The 25,636-nt window shown below is 35.9% G+C and overlaps 2 protein-coding genes across 4 annotated transcripts in view; one reads left to right on the top strand and one right to left on the bottom strand.

The window, feature by feature from the left end:
* Window positions 1-25,636, top strand: part of EPHA6 (EPH receptor A6) — an 878,132-nt gene that overhangs the window by 671,919 nt on the left and 180,577 nt on the right. For all 3 annotated transcript variants that reach the window (XM_059164403.1, XM_059164402.1, XM_059164404.1), the window contains one exon: window positions 6,783-6,968. In XM_059164403.1, the coding sequence (XP_059020386.1) occupies window positions 6,783-6,968 (186 nt within the window). The remainder of the gene's footprint in view (window positions 1-6,782; window positions 6,969-25,636) is intronic.
* LOC131825224 (small ribosomal subunit protein eS6-like) lies at window positions 15,231-16,015 on the bottom strand. The gene has a single exon (XM_059164406.1). It carries the CDS (start codon window positions 15,993-15,995, stop codon window positions 15,246-15,248), a length of 750 nt encoding a protein of 249 aa, XP_059020389.1. The 5' UTR covers window positions 15,996-16,015; the 3' UTR covers window positions 15,231-15,245.

The following is a 25,636-nucleotide window of genomic DNA, read 5'->3' as shown; positions in this document are numbered from 1 at the left end:
CCTAGATTTTAAGAGCCTCGCCATGAAGGATACTTAGAATAACATATTTAACATTTCTACTGTGGATCCAGCATAATTTGAGAAGATTCAGTGGTTACATGGAAATTTTTTAGGACTCAAAAAGCTTTGCAAGTATTTACACCTTAATCTTTATCTCTCAAAAAGTAACTAGGTGGTAGATATTTAAAACCCCTTTCCCCAAAGATACTAAAGCAGGAAGAAATAATGTGACTTCCTCTAATACCACAAAACAAATTAATGGTGAAGGTGTACATAGAAGCCCTACTTTCTAAGAACCTTTCCTCTCCCATGTCTTAATCAACTCTTCCTACTGAGAAATCTTGTTAAACATGAGAAATCTTGCATCATGTTGAATTTTTCTGTGAAGTTGAATCAGAAGCGTTCAATATTAAATATGATTTCAACTGGTGTGAAATTATAAAATTTCTGAAAATTGTTGTTCTCTTTCACTGTAGAAGGTATGTATTGGGAAGAAATCCAATAGAATTTCATAAGTGCCTGAATACAGTTGGGTAGTTGACCCCTGTGATAACATTAAGAATAATGGAATTTACCTTAAGTCCTGAAGAGACTAATAAATCCCTCTAGAATTAAATTAAAAATTAGCTATATATTTTTCCTTTATGGGTCTTCTTTTTTAATGTCTTTTTAAATATGACACAAAGATATTCTTTCTGTTGCCTTCAAACTCAGGAAGGAAAGTGGAATATGTACAGTTAAGTTTAAAAAAAAACTGAATGCAGAAAATATTGAGGCATCTCTCAAATGTACACAATGAAAAGAAAGCAAAGGAGACTATGTAATTTTTTTTAAAAAGTTACTATATTAGAAAAATCCCTGTACTCAAAGTATCCCAACTATGGGTCTAGATCTACCCCCCCCCCAATTTATTCATTCTGTTCATTCAACAAATATTAAGGAGTTGTTTGTTATGTTCTAGGTACTATGGATACAACAAAAGATAGAGATGTCAAGGCCCATGCCTTTCTGACTTATAGTTAACCTGGTCAAGGCGATATTTTTGAAATGGAGCTATACATACCAAGTGTATAAGGTTATTAAAAATGAATGTCAAATAATCAAAAGTGCTATACAGTAATATGTTATACTAATACTCTCAAGGCAAAGATCGCAAAATCACACTATAGTTGAAAACTAGGGTTTATTGTTCATTTCAGCAAAGGAAAACACACAGCATGTAGAACTATAGTGTGTGTCAGTAAGGGAATGTTAGATGAAACCTATTATAGGATTTGGGCTTTGATTGGATGATGTGGGAAATCTAAGGAAGCAGCAGTTTGCTCTAAGATGAGATGCTGTCAGAAAGCAGCAACAATTCTGTAATTGAGTATGTGCTTGGGTTTTTTTATATTAAGTATTTTTTATCGTATTTATTTTTACTGACATATATAGTTGACACACAATGTTACATTAGTTTCAGTTGTACAACATAGTGATTCAACAATTGTATATATTATGCTATATTCATTACAAGTGTAACTACCACCTGTCACCATACAACACTGTTACAATACCATTTACTATATTCTTTATGCTGCATCTTTCATCCCTGTGGCTTATTCATTCTATAACTGGAAGCCTGAACTTCCCTTAATCCTTTCTTGCCCATCTCCCCACCAGTTCTCCTTTGGCTATCTCTAGTTCTCTGTATTTATAGGGCCATCTCTGCTTTTTTTCTTTATTCATTTTGTTTTTTAGATTCCATACATGGGTGAAATGATATGGTACTTGTCTGACTTACTTCACTTAGCATAATGCCCTCTAGGTTCATCCATATTGTTGCAAATGGCAAAATCTCATTCTTTTTGTTAGCTGAGTAATACCCTGTTGTGTATATATACCACCTCTTCTTTATCCATTTGCCTATCAGTGGACACTTAGGTTGCTTCCATATCTTGGCTATTATGAATAATGTTGCAATGAACATGGGAGTGTAGGTATATCTTCAGTACCCTTTTTTCATTTGGGGATGGGGGTAAATACCCAATGCTAGAATTATTGAATCATGTGGTATTTTTATTATTTTAAATTTTTGAGGAGTCTCCATACTGATTTCCATAGTGGCGGAGCTAATTTGTATTCCCACGTAGAGTGCTTTACTCTGTTGATGTGATTGAGATCCTCACCCTAGGACCATGGGATGCCAAACACACAACACCTTTCATTAGGCAGATGAGATTGGTTGATATTTATTAACTGTATGTATTCAGCCCAGGGGTGAAGGGGACACCATACAGGGCCACCTAGTGGTTATACTTGAGAACCTAACAAATAACCAGAGGGCTGTAACAGGATGTAGAATGAGGCACCCCTGGTTCCCTTAGGAGGATGTGATTGGCTTATTTGAATCATTCTACAGACGAATAGGAAAGTGGAACCTGCTATGCAGAAATAAGGAAAAACAATATCTGATCCATTTGATAAAGAGGGATGTTTGGCTGGAAGACCTTATGTATGGGAGCAGAGTGGAAGGGAGAGACTTTGGGAAGGTTATTTGAATCCTTCCCAATTTCCACCAGATATTAAAGCAACACATAATATTGGGCTTTAATTTTAGGACTTACACTACAGTATCTTAAAGAATTTTATCTACATGGAGGGGAGACTAGAACAAGAATAAGGTTATAACTGGTAAAGAAGCAGCAGCTACTCATTTTAGCAAAGAGGTGGGCATATTTAGCATTTTGGCACGTGATGTTGCCTTTCTTTGTCATTGCTTAGGCAAAATTTTGCCTATCTCATTTTATCATGCTCTCAGGATGACCTTGTCAAGTCTGGTATAGTGTGTGATAGGAGAATAACATAGCCCAGCTCTGGAAGCGAGGCCAGATTCTGATTGTAGAGCAGCTAATTTTTTTTTCTTTTTCATTTGGGAAGGAAGGTAGTAGGGATTAAATTCTATTGATCAATCAGAGGAAGTTTTTTAAAGGAGGAACCTCAGATCTTGGCCTTCACTGCTACTAAGCCATCCACATAGAGAAAGACTGAGGAGGATGGAGACAGGGAGGAAGGGAGACAGTTTGTGGAGAGCATTCCTGTCAGAGAGAAACAGAAAATGTGAAGAGCAAAATACCTCATTAGACCTGAGAGATATGTTCCAAAAAGCCATTGGGAGTGTGGCTCTTTTCTTCAGTGATGCTCAAGGGGTTGGAGGTAGGGGAGAAACAGACTCTCAGAACATGGAGAAGAAAAGTTTGGAAAGCCTCCAAGAAATTGTAAGATGACAATCATCCAAAATGTATGGTCCCTCACTACCTCTACCATTCTCCCAGTTTTATTTGGTTAGATAGACTTTATATGGAAAATCCAATACTAATTGTTATAGCATAATAACAAAATGTTAACTGTGATTAACATCCCGGCTGGCAAAAAAGAGTGGTTATAAGCATGGACCATGAAGTCAGACTTCCTGCACTCAAATTATATTTTTATTACTTTCTAGCTATGTCACCATAGATAAGTCATTTAGCTCATGTATCTCAGCTTCTTCAACTGTAAAATGAAGAAAATAATGGTACCCACCTCAAAGGTTTGTTGTCGAGGTTAAAGTACATATTTAGTTTTTAGACCTGACTCATGGTAGTAAGCACTGTATAAGAGCTACCTGGGTAACAATGATGGTGAAAATGATTGGAAAGGAAAAATATCTGAGGTTAACACCATATTCCTATAGTCATGAGTTATGATGGACTAACCAGGATATATAAATGTCTATACATCTTATTGAGGAATGATTTATCTTATTTATGGTTATATACAGGGCCTCCACTCTTGCTGCAAGGACAACAATATAATAGATCAATCTTTGGTAATATCTTAAATTATGCATTTAATTTTAAAATTTTTTTTTCCTTGCTGTCTGATATGTTTGATACAGGCAGGCCTACCACAGATAAGGGTTTTAATAGGTTCTGTGACTGAATTTTTTTGGATTTTCCTAAAGAATGTGCTAGGAGTCTCAGATCTTTAATTGAGGCAACCATATTTAGTGTCACTGAAATAAGTGTGATAACAGCTTGATCGTGCAAAGTTTGACATGAAGAAAACACCTGCCTGGTGATAATAGGATACATGAATTTCAGACAACAGAAAACCAAAGAAAATTACCACTCTGCCTGCCTTGATCAAATAACAACAGATTTTTCTGTTCATTTCACTATATTCAGAAGTTTATTTGGATTATTATGAAATGTTAACAGAAAATCACTTGGATTATTGGTTCATGGCAGGTGAGGAGTTTTAACATATTGCTAAGCTTTTAGATTTACTAGCAGACTTACTAAGGCAAGGTAAAAGAAAAGAAGAAATTCCTGTCTTGTTCTGGATATTCATATGACAAACCACAGTGATTTGAGAAGGAATTTCAAGTTAGTAGGCTTGGGTATATCAGACATTAACTTAAATGTATGTACATACCTTTTCTTTCAAGGTTCAGAGCCCTTAGAGGTTGAACGTCTCTATCAACTGCCATTTTTTTATGTCTGAGTGAAAATCTCTTGAAAAATAAAAATATATATATATTACAAACAAAACTGAAAAACTGTGGCTTCTTTTCCCTGTGAGCATAAGAACAGGTTGAGAGCATCATTTTTTTTTTTTTTAAGATTTTATTTATTTATTTGTAAGAGAGGGAGAGAGAACAAGCGAGCACAGGCAGACAAAGAGGCAGGCAGAGGCAGAGGGAGAAGCAGGCTCCCCGCCGAGCAAGGAGCCCGATGTGGGACTCGATCCCAGGACCCTGGGATCATGACCTGAGCCGAAGGCAGCTGCTTAACCAACTGAGCCACCCAGGCGTCCCGGTTGAGAGCATCATTAAGCAAAAAAGATATTTCTTGTTTGGATGTCAAATTAAACAAGATTTGTAAAACTCCCATATCATAGGCTCTGAACTTAGGGATCCCACTGTAGTCTGTGTTTTCTGTTTGCTTATTTGTTGGCTTAACATGTATAGAGTAAAGCCTCTTGTTAGACTGCTTTCTATTTCTAATGGACATGTTGCACATAATTTGAGAAGCAACATTTTGGCTTGTTTCCTTCTTACATTGTTTTTGTTTCTGTTTTTTATTTAAACAATATCCTAGCATTTATACCAAGAAGTACTTAATATTGATATGGAGTCAATATTAGCTTAACTATAATGAATTGCTCCAAAGAAAATACAGATAACTGAAATCTGTGATACTACAAAAATTTAATTTGGTCCTCTACACTCATATTTACATTGCATTGAATTATTAGCCAGAACCTCTAGCTAATAAACCAATTGGGGATTGTTTAATTTTCATTTTTTTGACCATTCCAAAGATCATATAACTTAAAGCACAGTTGACAAGGACTTTTACATGTGTCATCACTTTTGATCTTCCTAATATCCTTACAACATTACAGAATTATGGAAGGTTTTATTAGTATCTTCACTTTCCAGATTAATAAATTGGTGATCAAGCATCATACTTTTAAGTAAATGAAGGTAGTTGGTCTCAGAAAATTTAAGTCTTGAATTTTAAACTTTATTGAACTTACTGAATTTCACTGAGAAAACGTCCAACCTTCTTCCCCACGATAATCCCTCTAGTCATCCCTGTGTCTTTATGGCTTCCAACCTTTGAAATTTTGTCTTCACTTTTCTCACTCTCTGGAATGTCACTGTTTTTCTTGAATATCCAAATATTGCACCCATCACTCAAGGTCTAGCAAAAGTTTGACCTGCTACAAGAAGTCTTCCAGAACCCACCGTTTTACAGAGATTGGTTCTTATGTTCTTAACGTGCTTTACTTATATTCAGCTAAACTCTTCTACTCGATTATAAGCTTCTAAGAACAGAGACCAACTCGTATTCTTTGAAACTCACAGCACTCTATCACTGGATATACATGTAGTAAATTAATCATAAATATTTGGCTATTATTCCTTACTATGCAATGAAATCATTGTTGAGCCATAGATCATCCTACTATATCTGCATTGCAGCCATGTAACTTGTAATTTAGTTTGTATAATCACCTATTATAGTTGAGGTCAGGGTAGTCATTTCAATATGTTCATATACCAATTGACCCATGCATTGATTTCTGATGGTAGTGAAGCTCAGACATATGGCCTAACAGGGACAAATCCACTACTTTGCCTGATGGATTCCCTGAATAGAGAGGCATTTGGCCCATATATCAGTACTAAGAATAGGAACAGGAAATGTTATGCAGCGATTGTTTTTCTATGGAATTAAATTAACATCACCAATTCTGCTAGTCATAATTTTTCTAGAGATCAGGGAGAACTATCAATGATAGTTCCTGTCCTACCCCATAGGAAAATGCATTCCATTATTCATTATAAATGATGCTGATCAAGGGGCGCCTGGGTGGCTCAGTGGTTTGGGCTGCTGCTTTCGGCTCGGGTCATGATCTCAGGGTCCTGGAATCGAGCCCCGCATCGGGCTCCTTGCTCCGCAGGAAGCCTGCTTCCCTCTCTGTCTCTCTCTCTCTCTCTCTCTGCCTGCCTCTCTGCCTACTTGTGATCTCTGTCAAATAAATAAATAAAATCTTTAAAAAAAAATGATGCTGATCAAGTATATTGTCATTACAAATTCAATTTATAAGAAAGAAATCTCCATGTGGAAATGACACCCTTGACAGTCATTATGTTAAAGAACAAAAAGATGCTATCATATGACAAAGGCACTTCTTCCGGATGTAGGTATTCTGTTTAAACAAACAACTGCTTTTGTTCTTATTTTAAGGAGAATTTGGAGAAGTCTGTAGTGGACGTTTGAAGACACCAGGAAAAAGAGAGATCCCCGTTGCCATTAAAACTTTGAAAGGTGGCCACATGGATCGACAAAGAAGAGATTTTCTAAGAGAAGCTAGTATCATGGGTCAGTTTGACCATCCAAATATCATTCGACTAGAAGGTGTTGTGACAAAAAGTAAGTACTGATTTTCTTCATGACTTCTTTTATGTATTTCTATCTCGGTTCCTTAAAAAACAAACAAACAAAAACTTAAGAGCAATACCACAGCCATTAAGGGGATAGTTTAATTTCTGATATCATCCCTCAGAGCCTTGATATTTGGCTATGACATTATCAGGGTTTGCACTGGTCACCAAACAGCTTTGAAATGGTATTTATTACCTATAAATCATTTGTTATTTTAACTTGAAGTAATGAATCAAAAATAAAGTATTATATATTTTTCCTAATCTCCATAAGCTATTCACTTCTTCTAAAGCTGTAAAATTTTAATATGAGTAGAAGAAACACTTTGAGTATTTTGGGTCATTAAAGTAAAATATTTCTGTTTAGAAAAAATCTCATATACAAATATAGATGTTTTATCTGAAGTAAGACTTTTAAACATGGAACCCATCTACAAAATGCCATTAGATTTAAATTATTATAATTTATATAAAATGGATATAAGAATTGCAACTTTGAGAAAAAAATCCCGTTTTTATAGAAATAGTGGGATCAAAGCCATTCCTTTGAAGTCTCTTCAAAATACAAAATTAATCTTACACTCTAAGAAATAGATTGCTATATAATCACTTTTATTTGAATAATGATAGCACACAAACCTTAACTACATTTCTCCTTATTTTATTCACTAATGAACTATAACAAATAAAACCTAACAGAGAATGGCATTGAAAAGACTCATAAAAAATAATCTTTGAGACACATTTTTTCAGAAAACCAAAATTTCTTTTAAAACCATTTATACAAAATTGAAATTTCATGTCATATTTGAAAGCAGGAAAATATAAAAACTTATGAAAAACATTAATTGGCTATGTCCTCCTAAGTCTTTCTCACAAGGCACTGACCAACATTTGGACCAAAGGGAACAGAAGAGTATCGACAGCCTCCATAGTCTGAAAGACACAAAAGCGCTTTTTTTTCCCTTTTTATGGTTTTCCATTTTTTTAAGTTTTTATTTAAATTCCCGTTAACATATAGTGTAATATTAGTTTCAGAAGTAGAATTTTGTAATTCATCACTTATGTATAACACTGAGTGTTCATCACAAGGGCCCTCCTTAATGCCCATCCCCCACTAACCCATCCCCCACCCACCTCTCTCCAGCAACCCTCAGTTTGTTCTCTATAGTTAAGAGTCTCTTACGGTTTGCCTTCCTCTCTCTTGATGACAGCTGTTGGACTGGTCTGTTACTTTAGTGACTGTAATGGTGCCTGCCAGCATTTATGTACTTCTGTTGTTCTCTCCATCGATTCTGGGCTTGTCCATGTGACTGGCCTTGGCTAATGGGACATTTAACACATGTGATGAAAGTGGAAGTATCTTACATGTCTGCACTTTGGAGCCTGTCCTCTTGCAACACTCCTTCTTGTAACCCAGCCTCCAGTTCTGAGCAAAGCCAGTCCATATGGTGAGGCATCAAGCAGTACTGCAGAGAGGAGAAAAGCAAGACTGTCTAGTCAACAGCTCTGTCTGCACCCCCTACAGACAGCCTGAATGCCAGGCTTGAGATAAACCATCTCAGACATTGCAACCTCTCCCCACTAACACCACCACCACCTACAGATGGCTGTAGTTGCTGTTGAGATCTTGTAGAGCAAAGGAACTAACTGCCCAGCTCAATCCAGTCAACCCATAAAATTGTGATAGAGGATAAAATGACTGTTGTTTTAAGCCACAAAGTTTTGAAAAGTTCGAAGTCTACTCTTGCCACTCAAGACTTGTGCAGCTTTAAATTATTTGCCATCTTTAGCCTTTACTTCCACATCTATAAAAATAGGGCCAAAATAGTTCCTACTCTAGGTTTATCCAAGGCGCGATTATTGCTAATTGTAAATGTAGGGGTGCCGGGTGGCTCAGTGGGTTAAGCCTCTGCCTTCAACTCAGGTCATGATCACAGGGTCCTGGGATCAAGCCCTGCATCGGGTTCTCTGCTCAGCAGGGAGCCTGCTCCCCCCTCTCTCTGCCTGCCTCTGCCTTGTGATCTCTCTCTCTGTGTCAAATAAATAAATAAAATCTTTAAAATAAATAAATAATAAATAAATAAATAAATTTGTAAGTGTATACAGCATTTAGCATAGGATGTGTTATAATAAACAACATTAAATGGTAGCCGTCACTGGTGTTATGTGCCAGGCACTTTACACATATAGTTTACCATTTCATTTTCATAGTAACTACTGTGATTATCATCCACTGAAGCTCTGACTAATTAACCTGTAGAAAGACCTCTAACCCATAGTTAGTAACATGGCAGGTATTCAAGCTGAGGTCTTTTTGACTCTAAAACCCATAGGGTCTGTGTATGTGTGTGTTATGTGTGTGTACGTGTGTGTGTGTTGGGTTTTTTTCCTATATCTATATATATATCTATAAATATATTTCTATATTTTTCTATATCTATATTTTTTCTATATCATTCAGTGAATGAACCAGTTTTATACTTTTAATTATCTTTATCTTATCTGAATTAAATAGCATTAAGTAAATGACAATCTGAATAAAATGATATAGTACTAGTTTTTAAAATCAAATATTTAGGTTAGTGAAATAAATTACTTCTAAAATGTAAAATTTGGAAAGATCCAGCTATACCACAATAGCTAGCAAAGACTATAATCTAAAAGAGACAGAAAGAGAGAGAAGAAATAGCATGTTAATTATTTTGTTTTTATTTTCTGACTTCCTTGTCATTAATTTAGCATGAACTTTTCAAGTCATTCCTTCCATCTTATATCTCTCTGGAAGGAAAAATACAATTTTAAAGTTGGCTTCTACATCTTTGCATATTTGCAAAGCATTTAAAATAACAATTTAAATATAATATTAAAGTCCTCTTATGTGTATTTTTGCATGTAATATCTGGAAAGAAGTGTCAAATAATATATTTAGGGATTGAAAATTATTAGACCTTTTCTTTCTCCCTTTTTATAAATAATATTATATGACTTTATTATATAGCCCTATGTATTTTATTCACATATTATCATATATTTTATATGCATATATATGCATAAAAGTATATAAAAAGGAAAAAGATTATAGTCCCATGAAGTAGTAAGATTTAGTTTTCTTAATCAGCTGAATGGGTTTAATGAGATAGTCTATGGCACCTGTCTGCCAGTTTGAAATACTCCATTTATTTCACATAAACATGCAAACAACTAACACAGTGACTGTTTGACATTTCTGACAATCTTGTCTTAAAAATGGGAACAGTGACCTCTACAAAGCCAGATTTTTATGCTCCCTAATTCAAGGTCTTTTTTCTATTTCAAGAAAAATAAAGAAGTGAGGGAAGCAGGGAAGGAAGGAAAAAATTTTAAAAAAAAAGATAATTAAGAAAGGACAGGCTCAATATGCTTTTGAGTGGCAACCATCATTACAGTTTCAACTTGTACAAGTGAGCCCCATATAAGGTTGTTGTGCTGCTGCTGAGGTGGGTGGTGGAGATGGAAAAAGGTGTAATTCACACAAAGATAAGTGGGCATATTTATACTGTTATCTTCTTGACTCCAGTGCTATGAGATTTTTAAGAGAAGGCAATAAATAAATGAATGCCTCATTCCCATAAATACATGGTAATTGTTCCAAGATTGGCCTTAAGTAGCTAAAAGATATCTAGCAATTAATGCTCCCTAAGGACTACCATATTGCATAAAAGATAAAATTGACAAAGATAAAGATGCAGGATAGGTTTATGCAGTCACTTTAGTAGAGTATCCTGGGGTTCTCTGAAGTAAACACAGAGACTCTCAGTTGAAAGTAATGCAAAATTATAGATCAAAATATTATCAGATCCTTTTATAAATTCTTAATATGCATACTTTTTATCTTATGTATACTTTTTTTCTCTGAGAGATACCTATTATAATGTTCTTGGGAATGCTTTTGCTCTTTCATATTTGGTATTATAGCTATCTTTATTTTGAACTTTAAAGTTAAATGATGAAAAGCTGCATTATATAAAAAGTATGTGTGATAAAAGTTGAACTTATTTATTTGATACACATCACAATTACATTAACTTGTTAAGATAAAACTGGTATAAAAAGGGATTAATCAAGCTAAACCATGTGTTTAGCACATACTTTTCCTCCAAGAGGCAAATAGAAGCCATTAGCTAGAGAACAGACTTGTAGCCATTAGTAGCATGGATCGTAGCAATTTGTAACTGGTAAGGTATACACCAGTGTCATTAATTACATAGTCCAAAAGAGAAAAAGTTACTCTTCTATAAAAAGATAAGAACTATGGTTAGATAATGAAGCAATACAGTTCTGTAACCACACTCCAGAAGACCAGGCCCAGCAGTCTGAATACCCATGATGGAAGGAAGAAACAAAAGAGAACTAATGAAGTTCCCCTCTTCCAGCTTAGTAGCTGATAATTAAATTTAGATAGAACAACTACATCTCTAACAAATCATAGATCTAGAAAGGAGTATAGAAGCCAATCAGAATGGCAAACAAATTCCCCAACATAACTTCATTTCATTGTTGGATATCCCTAACAACTATAACAGAAAGTGCTGGGTCTGCCCAAACCCTCTTTAAATAATCCAGAATATTGTGGGTTCCTTCCAGACAATTTTGGTGAGTTTGCACAGACTCTAAGTCAGAGAGCAGATTCCAGCCAGTCAAGTACATTGTACAGTAAATACCGAAGAATTGTCTCTCTGGTCCCAGAAGTACATTCTACTTGTCAAGTAATACACTGTCCAAGTTTTTAACTATTATGATACCTGTTTCTCCACCATGGTGTGTATCCTACTGCCTGTTACAGAGTCTCAGACAAGTCACTCAATGTCTTTAAGCCTCAATTTTTTCCCTCCACACAAAAAGATTAAGATATGAAGGTTGGACTAGAAAACAGCGAAGGTCACATCTAGCCCTAATATTTTGGATTCCATTCCTTTGCCAAAGGAAGAGGAATGTCACAAGATGTTGGTGAAAAGAATTTGTACCATGATAACTTATCACCCCACTTCCAAGTTGTTGTCTGTTTTTTTTTTTTAATAACTTCAGGTTTGTATCAGTGATCCAAAGAGAAGATAGAGAGGTTCAGGAAGAAACAAAAAGTACCTTCAATAAACTTTTATTTTAGCATCTGTGAGGAGGAAAAGTATGGGTAAAATTGTTCCTGTAAGCAAAATCAAGGTTTGGAAATAAGGAGTATACATTAAAGGGGTAAGTATTCTGCATATCTGATTCTAATGAAATAAATAAGATGGTTATTACCCCTACCTTTGGAGTTCAACTTCTCTGCTAGCTAAAGTAGGTTGAGAGTTTTGTTCTTGCTTTGTTTTCCAAGGAAAATTTCCTGAGTATCACCAGGTATTAGACATTATTGCTGATTAAAACCTAGAGCTAGAGAAAAGAAGCACTCAATACTCTTGAGAAGCCCACTTGTTGGTATCAGTCCACTGGGAGCAACAAACCAGTAAGCTATATTTCCCAGTATGATGTGTGTTATTTTGGATACAGTTATTATTAATGTACACATTTACTTATTCAGTAAATATTTATTGGATGCCCACTCTTCTAGATACTGGTAATACATTATTGAAAAAGAGCTTCTATCTACTGGAAGACACCAAAAGCAATTAAATATATGAATATGATTTTAGGTAAAGAGAAAAGAAACCTGAATAAATGAAAGATCAAGCCATGCCAAGATTTGGTAGGCAAATTTTCCAGGCAGAGGAAATAGCTTCTCAACCCTTGTGGCTATATAAGAAATCAGGATATTGCAGGCATCCGAAGCATCTGGAGCAAAGTGATAACAGTACAGGTTACATATTGAAAAAAAATTATAGACAGGCAAAACAGTATGGAGACTCATGTAGTAACCCTAGTGAAAAATAATGAGAAAATAGATTAGATAAGTAAAGATAAGAAGAAGGGAATAGCTCCAAGAGCTGTTTCCAAAGCTAAATTGGGATACTTTAGTGACTAAATTATACATGGAGAGTAACAGAATGGGGATAATTTCAAGATGCCTTAGAAGTTTCTGGTTTAATGTAAGTAAGGGAATAGAAAATTCTGGAGAAATACAGATTTGGAGATAAAATAATGAATTCTAGTTTGGATATGCTGTGCTTGGCATGCCTAAGACATTTACAGACTTCTAGAAAGCCTCTGGAACCTGGGTAGATATCTGGACTATAGGTTAAAATCTAAAAAGTAGTCCCCAGATGAGCAGTGATTGGCAGTTGAAGCTAGAGGGAGGGTGAGCTTTCCTAGAAGACTGAGGAAACTGATCCTTAGCAGGCAGACTGAAAAAGAAAAGCTAATGAAAGAGATCGAAGAAACAACCTAGGAGAAAACAGGTTTCTTCCCCTAAGAATGGGGGAGAGATCCATAGAATCAAATGAGCTGGGAAGTCAAGAAAGATAAGAATTGAGAATCTTCTGTTGGGTGAGGCAATTAGGAGGGCACAACCCATTATAGCATATCTGAAGATGGTCAGCCTGTAGTGGACTGTGAAGTGTGTGCACACTGTAGTCAGATGGTAGGTTAAAAATGCAAATTAGATTATGCTGGTTTCTTACATTCCAAATGTTTAGTCTTCATTCATGCAAGTAATATTTATTATGTGCCTAACCATTCTGTCCAGGCACTTTAATAAGCAATGAGTATTTAGCAGGGAATAAGAAAGCACTTTAATAAGCAATGGGTATTTAGCAGGGAATAAGAAAGGGAATAATTAGACTCCTGTCCTCCTGGATCAGGTCCATGCACCTCGCTCCTCTGGTTCTTTACTAGTCTCCTGACTCCTAGAATACATTCAGGTTAAATGACAAAACATCTTAAAACTTACTCTCATTTCTTCCATGTGCCTCTTCCTCTTCCAAACCTCTGAGGAGATGGAAAGAAATGTACTAAGTGCACCCTACATGGGTACATAGAGAACTATGATGTGAAAAGAACATGGGTACCTGGAAGGCCCAGACACCTCTGAGGTTACCAGTCTCCCTTTTTTCAATCATGTGCTGAAGAGATAGGAGAGGCCTTGGGGTATTGGTGAAGTAGCCCCTGAGAAAAGTGTGAAATGAAACTGATCATGAAAAATGAGGAAGACTGTGAGCATGACACAAGAGAACTTGAGGCTCAAGGCAGAGCTGCTGCCCCAAAAAATGCTGTTAACAAATGGCGGCAGGGTTGGGGTCGGCAGGGTGGGGGGGGGCGTTGATAGCATGAAAGTGGAAAGCGGTGCAACCTAGGGGAAAAGGAAACATGAGAGGCAGCACAAAGAGAATAAATTTCGAGTTTTTGTATTTTCTCTCTTCTCTTAACATCCTTAATATTTACTCTTTGGTGTTACTGAAAATAGTGATGAATTATTATTGTGCAATTTCTGGAGTCTCCGTGGGTTCTCAGGATATTTACTCTAAAGTATTTACCATTCAGAATTATTATGTATATATATTGATAAGAGAAAAAGAACTAAATGTGACTGTAACAAATAGGAACAAGATGACATGCTCTGGTAGCCCTGTGAATCTCTGTGTTCAAGCAGCACTGGGGCTAATTGGGATCACCAGCTTATATTCTGCCAGAGTATACTTCCCTATTTACAACAGAGAATATACTTCGTCTGTATTCAGGAGGAATTTATTCTTGTTCTTTCCATATTTAAGTATCTGGGTTTTCTCAAGGTCGTGCAGAAAATGACCTTCCTAGATCTGTCTCTAACTTAAATGTTTCCTTCCTGCAGCTCTCTCCTCTCCCTAACCAGTCTAATTATTGGGTAGACTGTAATAAGATGGAACAGGTTAAAAATTCTAGTAACAAGAATGTGAAGATAACACTGTAAACTGTAAGAACTAGGAGAGAAAAAGGAATATAAATACAACTTTATGCATACATAATATTGTCTTTTAATATCTCAAAATCAAATCGAATAGAATTATCTAGATGGTGAAACCTTACTCATTTCCAAAAATAAAAATTCCTGCCAAATCATTCATGATGCAATTTTTTTCTGGCAAAAAGTTTGATGATGCTAAATTGGAGAAGGGCTATGGTTCATTCTATCTAATAGAACTGAATAAGAACTGTTCTGCAAGACTGAAAGTTCAGGCAATCAGCCATTCCTCAGGAAACTTCACTGGCTTCCTGATGGTCTTTTTAGCTACAGACCAGTGAAAGTCTTTTTTTTTTTTTTTTTTTTTTTTTTTGGATTTAATGTCTGATCTTATTTATTTGTCACTCTTAGAAAATCTCATTTTTGACTGGACTCAGACTTAGAGGTAGAAGCTCTCAGCGAGGACGGCCTCCGTCTCTTGGCAATCTGTTCCTGGCATTTTTCTTTGGCCTCCTTCATTCTCTTGGCCAAAAGTTTAGCAGATTCTGCAGCCTCTTCCTTGTTTTTCTCAGTGCGCCGTTTCTTCAGAGCAATACGCCGACGTTTCTGTTGGAGGACACGTAGAGTAACAAGACGCCGTATCTTGGGCGCTTTGGTTCTAGGTTTCTTACCTTCTTTGTTTAAGGGCTTTCTCACAACATACTGGTGGACATCATCTTCTTTAGAGAGATTGAAGAGTTTGCGGATTCTGCTGGCTCTTTTGGGCCCCAGGCGTCGAGGCACAGTAGTATCAGTGAGTCCAGGAGTATCCTTCTCCCCTTTCTTTACAATGACCAAGTTGAGAACACTGAGATTGGTATCCACTATGCAACCCTGAACAGATTTGCGCTTTCTCTCTCCCGTCCTCCTTGGTCTGTAGCAGGAATGCCCCTTACTCAGCAGCAGGCGGACACGGCCATGGGTCAAGACACCCTGCTTCATGGGGAAGCCTTGTTTGTCATTGCCACCACGGATTCGGACCACATAACCCTTCCATTCTTCACCGAGGGCGCCCGCAGCAACTTCTGTGGCCATACGCTTCTCATAAAAGGTTCGAAGTTTGCGTTCATCGTCCACTTCAATGAGTTTCTGGCAGCCAGTAGCTGGGAAAGAGATGTTCAGCTTCATCCTGAAGCAGCCTCTAGTCTTTTTTTCTTTTTAAAGATTTTATTTATTTATTTGACAGAGAGAGAGAGATCACAAGTAGGCAGAGAGAAGAGATGGGGAAACAGGCTCCCCGCCAAGCAGAGAGCCTGATGCAGGGCTCCATCTCAGGACCCTGAGATATGACCAGAATGGAAGGCAGAGGCTGCATCCACTGAGCCACCCAGGCACCCCCTAGACCAGTATAAGTCTTAATTACTGAAAATGATTATCCTTGCATATGTGACTGCTAATAAAAAATTATTCATAAAGTTATTGAATAGAAATATAGCAAGCTCCTTATTTAATCTCATGATGAATATTTTAATGCTTATTTTATTGTTGTTGGGATACATTACTCTGACTTTTCTCTAATTTTCATTTAGATATAATTTCAGACTTACAAAAAAAGTTGTGAAAATAATACAGTTCCCATAAAACTTTACTCAGTTTCTCTGATGCTACTGTTTTACATAACCATAGGACTATTATCAAAGCCAGGAAATAAATATCAGTAGAGAACTATTTACTAAACTACAGAATTTTATTCAGATTCTCTCCGCATTTTCACGACTGTCCTCATCTGTCCAGAATCCATCCAAGCTCCCACATTGCACTCACTTATCACATCTCCTCAGTATCTTCCAATCTGTGACAATTCTTCGGGTTTCCCTTGTTTCTCATGACCCTGATGCTTTTCAAGAGCACTAGTCAGTTGCTTTGTAGAACGTCTCTCAGTCTGGGTGTGTCTATTGTTTTTCCATAATTTGATTTGCAGTTATGTGTTTTTGGCAGGAGTATCACGTAAGTTATGTACCTTTCTGAGTGCATTGTATTGGAGGAAACATGATGTCCATATGCCTTCCTGGGGTGTTAGCATGGATCACTTGGTTAAGGTGATGTCTTCTAGATTACTACTGTAAAGTTACTTTTCCCTTTTTGTAATTAGTATATATGTGGGTAGAGATAATTTACACTATACAAATATCCTGTTTTGCCTCAAACTTTTCCATAGTACTTTTATCATCCATAGTAGATCTTGCCTACAAAAATTATTACCTTTGTATTCTAATGGTGATTATTCTGTTTCTCTATTTTTTCTACATTTTTAAATCAGAATACTTCTTTCAGGAAGAGTTATATTTCAGAATATTCTATTAATTGAATTATATAGTATGAAGCCTTTTGAGTCTGGCTCCTTTCTTGTAACAGAAGGCACTTGAGATTCATTCATGTTTATTGTTGTTACTGTTGAGCCGTTTTTCTTTGTATGGATGTATCATAGTTTGGGTATGTATTCAATGGTTAAAGGACATCTCGTTGGCTTCTAGTTTAGGTGATTATTAGTAAAACTGCTTTGGGATGCTTGGATGGCTCAGTCAGTTAAGCCTCTGCCTTTGGCTCAGGTCATGATCTCAGGGTCCTGGGATAGAGTCCCATATCGAGGTCCCTGCTCAGTGGGGAGTCTGCTTCTCCTTCTCTCTCTGCTCTCCCCCTGCTTGTTCTCTCTCTCAAATAAATAAATAAAATATTAAAAAATCAAACAATCAATCAATCAATCAATCAGCACATCAATGCACAGGTTTTTATGTGAACACACTTTTACATTTCCCTTGGGTGAATAAGTATGAAATGACTAGATCAGATGGTAAATATGGGTTCAGTTTTGTAAGAAACTACCAAAATATTTTCCAAACTGAGTATGCCATTTTACATTCTCACTAGTAGTTATAGGTTTCAGTTGTTCTGTGCTACTGACAATACTGGGTATTATAACTTTAAAAAAAAAAAATGAGCGATTCTAGTGAGCCAATATTGGTCTCTTACTGTCATTTTAACTTGCATTCCTTAATGACTATTAATTTTGATCATCTTTTCATATGTTTATTGGCTATCCATATATATCTTTTGGGTGAAGTGTATCTTTGGATTTTTACTCATTTTTTCCATTGGGTTAGTTTTTTCTCAATGTCGATTTTTTGAAGTTTAAAAAAAATATATTTTCTAGGTATAGTTCTTTATCAGATATGTGATTTGTAGGGAACCTGGATGGCTCAGTCAGTTAAGCATCTGCTTTCAGCTCAGGTCATGACCCCAGGATCCTAGGATCAAGCCCCCATTGGGCTCCCTGAGAACCGGCTTCTCCCTTCCTCTATAGCTCCCCCTGCTTGTGCTCTCTCTCACACACACTCTCTCTCCCTCAAATAAATAGATAATTTTTTAAAAATGTGGTTTGTAGATATTTTTCGAGATCATAGCTTGGTAGTTTGTTCTTTTTTTTTTTAATTCTATGAATAGTATCTTTAACAGAGTAACCTTTTTAAGAGTTTGGTCATATCTAATTTATGCATTTATGTTTTTTTTTCTTTTATGGATTATGCTTCCTAGTATGATATCTAAAAAACTACCTAGGCGCATCTCAGTGGCTCAGTCCTTTAAGCAGTTAAGTATCTGCCTTCAGCTCAGACCATGATCTCAGGGTCCTGGGATGAGCCCATGTTGGGCCCAGCACTCAGTGGGGAATCTGGTAGTTCCTCTCCCTTTGCCCCTCTCCCTGCTCTCTAGCACGCATGCGTTTGCTCTCCAAATAAATAAAATCTTTAAAAAAAAATGAATAAAAACTATACCCAACCCAAAGTCACAAGGATTTTCTCTTCTGTCCTCTATAAGTTTTATAGCTTTGCACTTTACCTGTAAGTCACTGATCCATTTTGAGTTTATTTTTGTATTAAATGTAAGGTATGAGCCAAGGTTCTTTTTTTAATTTTCATATTAACCATATCATCACCACTTGTTGAGTTAGGTTTTTGTTTGTTTGTTATGTGAAATTGCTTTTACTCTTTTTTTTGTTTGTTTGTTTCCTTAGGATTTTCCTAAAATCCTTCAATGGCTTTCCTTCACCCCGAGAACAAAATTAGAAATTTAGAATACAGAAATTCAAGGTTCTGTATGATTGGCCCCTGATTACAATATATCTTCTCTTCTACTCCTGTATAATCTGTTAATAGTGAGCCATTAGTAATTCCTCCAAACAGATCATGCTGTTTCTTATTTCACATATTTGATCATAGTTGGCCTTCTTTATGAGAAATCCCCCCCCCTCACCCCCACCACCCTTTACTCAGCCAGCAAACCCTACTTCTAAGGGGATGATTCCACTTAAATGAAACATCATTTCTTATCTCTGAGGTGGTTTAGACATCTGCACTGCACTTAACATGTACTGTAATCACCATTTATATGCATGGCCCGGAAGTCTGGCATATTCTTAGCCCTTACACCATAATATTAGGCCCTAGCACCCTTCTGCAATGCCCCTGGGGTTTTTCTGGGACAATCCCACCTGTTTGTTAACTGTTACCTGTTGGGCTCACTCTTACCTACAGGCTACCTGCCACAGCTCTTGTATAGCCTTCCCCAGCCCAGCAATTGCCCAATAGTAGACCAAAACAATCTTGTCATTCATGCACTTATCTGAGATCTTCCAAGATCCCTGATGTTGCTGGACCCTGTGCTGAGTAAAGCAAGGAAATGGGCTTTCTCTATCTCCCTGATCCCTCAGTTTTTCATTTAGATACCAAAGCTGCTCTCATGTACTCTAAGCAGCCAGAATCTCTGTGGACCATTTTCACTTGGTTTATGATAACCCTAAATTTCCTGATAATAAAAGATTAAGCTATGTACCAGCTACCTTGTTTTCTCCACTTAATCTTGATTTTCTATCCTAGCTCTACTCAACTCTTCCCTCGATCTCCCTCCTCCTCCCAAATTTCTAATATATAGCCCCTCCTATATATTTTAAACTTATTTGCTTTTGAATAGAAGGGGAGATCCTTCATATTGGAATGGGCATTTGGAGGAACCCATGATCTGTTGAGGACAGTCTGTCTTGCTTATTGTGGTGCCCAGCATGGTGCTAAACATAGAGTAAACTGTAAGTACATGTGGGTGAAAGAAAATGGTAAGAAAAGAAGGAAAGGAAGGAAAGGGTAAGATAGAAGAAAAAGAAGAGAAAGAAAAGGTAAAGAAGGAACCTAATTTTTCAGACATCAAGCTGAATTCTTAATTTGAACACTCTGATGTCAGTCACATTTATATGAAATTGGCAGCTTTTGTCATAATTGTGCTTCTCTGTTCTTTGGTAGTTTCTCCTTTCTCTGAACAGCAATCATATTTTTTAGCTATTCTTACCCTCGGAGATGTTACTACTTACTACATTGCATTATAATTATTTAGGTGCATGTCTTTTTCTACTATAGATCAGAATCAACTTGAAAGTAGGACCATGATTAATTCATCTTTATGTACTTCTACATTACCTAGTTGGTGTCTTCTATGTCATAGCACTCAGTCCCAACTTTGGAATGGATAAAGAAATATGCTAGTATGTTTCCTTTTCCTGAGAAATAAAAGTAGGCACGACTTAGTCCACCCATGATTGAGATACAGAAACAATGATGTGAATTTATTGACATTTTTATTAGGTTACATCAGTCACTGCAAGTGAATTTATTCACTTTCCACTCATCACAAATGTCAACCAAAGACATCAATGATTTTTTTTCTCCTTTTCATTCAGATGCAATGGCTATTTCAGGATTCTTAGCCCTGAAAGTAATGCATTGACCTTTCCCCTAAACATTAGTGACATGATTTTCCTGAAGTAAGTTCAGTTTTCATTTTGGCATAGCCATATATCATATGAGACATGCCACTGTATTTGGTACAACAGTCCATAAATACAAAAAACAATAGCACCTCCATGACTCTATCAGCATTTCATGAAACTAATCACTGAAGTATTCCATTACACTGAAATGAAAGTATACAAAAAGGCTTTCCATTAGCTACAGTTTCTGTGATTTAATGATTTCTTTAATATAGGTTATGTATCATTATAAGAAATCCCAGGATATTCCCAGGGGGAAAACAGGTCTAGAGAAGAATATAAGGTTGCTGCAGAAACTCAAGCATATAGAGGGGCCAGTTAAAGAAAGGAAGAATCAAGGGTGAGCCTAGGGGGTTTACTAGTTTGTTCCAAAAAATGGAGAAAGTTGTCATTTCCCTAAAAGAGGATTTATAATTCATATAACTACTTCTTACATTTTGGCTAAATAAATTCAATAAAACAAAAACAAAATGTTCTCTTATGTCAGTTCCAATGTTCCAAATTTGTCTGCCTAAATGGAACAATATTCCTTGGTCATAGAGTTGACTGGTAACAGATTCAGAAAATATTTCATATTACCTCCAAGTAAAACATTTGGAAGACTACGCTTATCACATGATGAAAGCTTTAATTATACAACATGGAAAGCTTACAATTACTATTTCTTATAAGATGAAACAAATGAAACAGTTCCTCTAGTTAAAATAATATTACCACTCATGTGTTATATTCGTGAGGTTTTAGCTACAGGGAAATGCTCAGTAGCTAACAAGACCCACCCTCAGTCTAACTATAGATGCCTACCCTTCTTACTAATTAAGAAATTGAGAACTGGCCAGAAAAGCAGAAAGAAAAAAAGATTAGTAGGGAAGTTACTGTGAATGGAGCAAACCTCTCTCTAAATCAAATTCGAATTCCTTCAAAAGCTTATGAGGAACCCAGTTGTAAATTTAATGGCTGAAGGGTGTATTTTTTACTGGTGTTAAAATATCTCCTTTATAATAGGAGAAAAACTTTCTTTTTAAAAGATAATGTTATTCACAGACATTATGACAAATGACACACTACAATTTAGAATCTCGATGTCAATCATGGAAAGACAAAGCAAACCTATATCAAACATTAACTTCAATGGGGACAATTAGAGGTGAGTATGGCCATAAATTCTAGTTTTGTTGATTCCAAATATTGTCCAGAAAGCACCTTCTCATTGATACAGAAACAATAAAACACTGAGTATCTAGTTATAAAGACCATATGCTGGTATCATAATAATGTAAATCTTTCATAAAAACAAAGTGATCTATTACAATCTTTTAGAAAGCAGAGGTATTCTTTGCTTTACACCATTTCAGCTTTCAAAAATTTTCACAGAAAGCCTCTATTTTCTGTTACTGAAGGAAATCTGTATTCTGATTTTCAAAAGCCATTAACTTCTTTTTGTTTGTTTGGTTTTTTTTAATGTCTCATAACATTTTTATTGGCCAAAATTGAACTTCATCCTGCAAAAACATTACTCCCAATAGTGAAGTTATAGTTAAATGAACACACTAGGGAACATGTTAATATCTACTTTGTGACTCTCTCATACTTTAAATAAAGCAGTTTTTTCTAACTTTAATGCAATCGCCTTGACCTACTCTTTTTGCTTGTTGCCTTACCACAACCTATTTTTCACACCAGAGTGATTTAAAGGAAAAAAAAAAAAAAATGTGTAAACTGCACTTAGGAAAAAAAAATCCAAAGTCTTTACTTTGGCCTGCAATGCCTTTAATTGTCTAGACCCTGCTTGCTTCTTAAATGTTGTCTTCTACTTCCGTCCCCTCCTATTGTCCATGTGTAGACCATCCTGGCCATCTTAGGACCATCCAGACCATCTGTGTGCCTTGAACACACCAAGGTCACTGCTGCCTCAGGGCCCCAAATGTTCTCCACAGCTATCACAGTCCCAATATCCTCACTAGACTGCCATCTGCAGAACCCTACCTCCGTCCCCCAGATATTCATTGTCCTATATCTCTATGTTCTTCCCTTCTACATATAATCATATAAAATCATGTAGGCTTCATTCTGATGTGCTTAAGGTATTGTACACCAAGGAAAGTTCTGGCATATACAGAAGTAAACACTCAACAGAGAGTTGCTTTATAAATTAATGAACCATTTTAAGCAATGATATCATTAAAATAATACCATACTAGCATTTCTGGAATCCTCATTTTTACTCATGCCTTTATTTTGGCATGTTACCAAATACAGATTATTAAGACCAAGTAGATTATTCAGTCTAAAACTTAAAATGTAAACTAAAGCATATTCTGTAAAATATTTTTATAATGCATCAAATTGGATGTACTAAGATTATCTATTTATAATTATTTATAAACCAAGCATATAATTAATATAAATACTCTGGCATTGGGATTATGTAGCAAATAATGGAATTATCAAGCACTGCATATGTTGAGAATTTTATAGAGACATCTTTTCAGTTTAGATGGGTTAGCCTGTTTGCAGTTTAGTTAATAAAAATGAACCTCAAAGAAAAGCTTAAGGCAGGACATTTTTAAAAAGTAAATTAATTTTATAAAGCATATTTATTGGAAAGCAAGGTGAATTTTTTAAATTAAATCATTTCCCAAATAACAAACTTATCATTAACTTAATGGTTTTTTGGTCCAATAAAATTATTTTCTAAACCAAGTTTATTATGGGAGAGAGAACAGACTGAAAATATAGTAGGATTTATTTTTGGATTACAGTTTTAGAATAATTTTGTTTGCTTTCATCTTTGTATTTTGCATATTGTCTGTGCTTCCTAAAATAAACAAATATTGTGTTATTATTTTGTTTCTAGGCTGTAATGAAAAAATCTTTATATTAAATTGAACAATCTTGTGAAATTGCCACTTTTGTAGGTGAGAAATTGTTGAATGTAGGAAATTTCATATGGTTCTACCTAAATGTTAGGTTTCATTTCTAATAACATCAGTTTGCAAGTAATTTGTCCAAGCTATAAATGGAATGTTATGTTTATGCATAAGTTTTTTATAATTGAACCCTTGAAACAATTGAGGGAAATACCTCACCAAATAAAATAGTAAATTAATCTATGACATAAACCCAACTCATCTTAATTTAAGGAAAATCAAAAATATTTGTTGAGTCTCATATCCGAAAAGTATAGTAACCCAAAAACTGCTAGATGCAGGAGCTCAAACAACATTGAAATCACTGAACAATCAACCAATCGATCAGCCAATAGATAGATAAATGCATAGATGACTTGACTTTACTCTGCATGCTCCTTTGGCTTCCTTTTTAAGCAGATTCTTTCTACTTGTTGGAAAGGTGACTCCCTGCAGATCTGTTGACTATGTTGTCCATAGTTGGGCCCCAAGCCCATCTTTAGTGTAATTGTGTCCAGGTGGTTGGAGTTCTCCATCCATTACTGTGTCACATACAACCCCTCTGGAAGGAGAGACTGACAAGAATAGCTTGGAACCAGTAAAGGATATTTTCCAAAAGGAAAGACAACAAAGAAGTAATTGATGTTTACTTTATGGATTAAAAAAAAAAACCTCTAGACAATTAATTTGTTTGGTTTTGATAGTTATGAACGTAACTTTATGTTAGTATGTATAAACTATATATAGCAATAGTAGACACTATCAGATTTGTAGGGTAATTCAAAAAATAACAGACTGGGAAGAAAGTCAGATCTTTTAGGAAAACAAATACATTGTTAACAGCAGCAGTTTAGCGTAACTATGACTATGTTGTTCATTAACTACAATTTTATGTTTTCTTTCAATAGCTGCTTGTAAAGGGAGCTAAGAAAATAAGTGGATCTTTTTGCTTTTTAAATTTATACTTAAAAAAATTAAAAATATGAAGAATGAAAAGAAATCAACCTGCCTCTAAAAAATTATTGTTAAACATAAAATGTGATTATTCTTCTGCCATCCAGTTCCATCCCCTAGAGTTAATCCCTATTAATCCAGAGATAGGCTTCCTAAATATTCTATGTATATGCCCACATTTCTATCGGTGCCTCTGTATATATTATTTTACACACAGAACTGGAATCATGCTATATAAGTTAGTTTTAATATCTTGTAGTTAGCCATTATATTATTTAATATTAGGTCTGATGATAAGTAACGGAACAACTGTAATCATGGTGGCTTAAATTAAGAGATATATTTATTTATTCTTCACATAAAAGTCTGGTGCGACAGTACAGAGCTTTGTAATAGTTCCAAGATTATTAAGGAGCCAGTTTCTTTCTCTCTCATTTTTCCGCTCGCCTCGTCATAGGCCTTCAGTCTCACAATCCAAGATGCCGTCCTTGTTCTCCATGTTCTGTCTACCTCTAGCCAGCAGGAGGGAGGCTGTTGCTGGCTGGTCACATTAAAAACATTCCCTGCTTCCTCCTCTCTCTCTGTCTGCCTCTCTGCCTACTTGTGGTCTCTGTCTGTCAAAAAAATTTTTTAAAAATCTTTAAAAAACATTCCATAAAAGTTGTGCTGAGAACAGCTGCAAGGGAGGCTAGGAAATGCAGTCTTTATCTTAGTGATCATGTTATCTATATTAATTATGCCTTTTTACTTTCTGATATTTTGACATCTGGGATATGCTAATCCAAAAGAGACTGTTCCTCCAGGGCAACTAATTGTCAGAGATGGTAGAGGACTCACTTGCAACTGGGCCTTTCAAATGCAAGCTCATCAATACCTCCTTTATTGAGCTCTCCCATCCCAAACTATTATCCCCCTGTCCTAATCACCCCAGAGCCAGGGATCAGACAACTGGGGCAGGCCCTACACCTTGAAGTCCCCAGAAATCATCTCAACTAGCCAAGTATAAACGTGCTTGGCCATTCCTTGCCTTGCCCACTCCTTCCTGCTAAAACCCCAGCAAAGTGTGGTCCACATTTTCCCCCTCACTCTTGTTC

This window comes from Mustela lutreola, chromosome 2, assembly GCF_030435805.1.
Source record: "Mustela lutreola isolate mMusLut2 chromosome 2, mMusLut2.pri, whole genome shotgun sequence".
Taxonomy (NCBI): Eukaryota; Metazoa; Chordata; class Mammalia; order Carnivora; family Mustelidae; genus Mustela; species Mustela lutreola.
Note: the sequence above shows the minus strand (reverse complement) of the source record. Positions and strands in the feature narration are given on the sequence as shown.

Coding starts and splice junctions, on each gene's coding strand:
- LOC131825224 (XM_059164406.1), bottom strand. CDS start 15,995: ATGAAGCTGAACATCTCTTTCCCAGCTACTGGCTGCCAGAAACTCATT.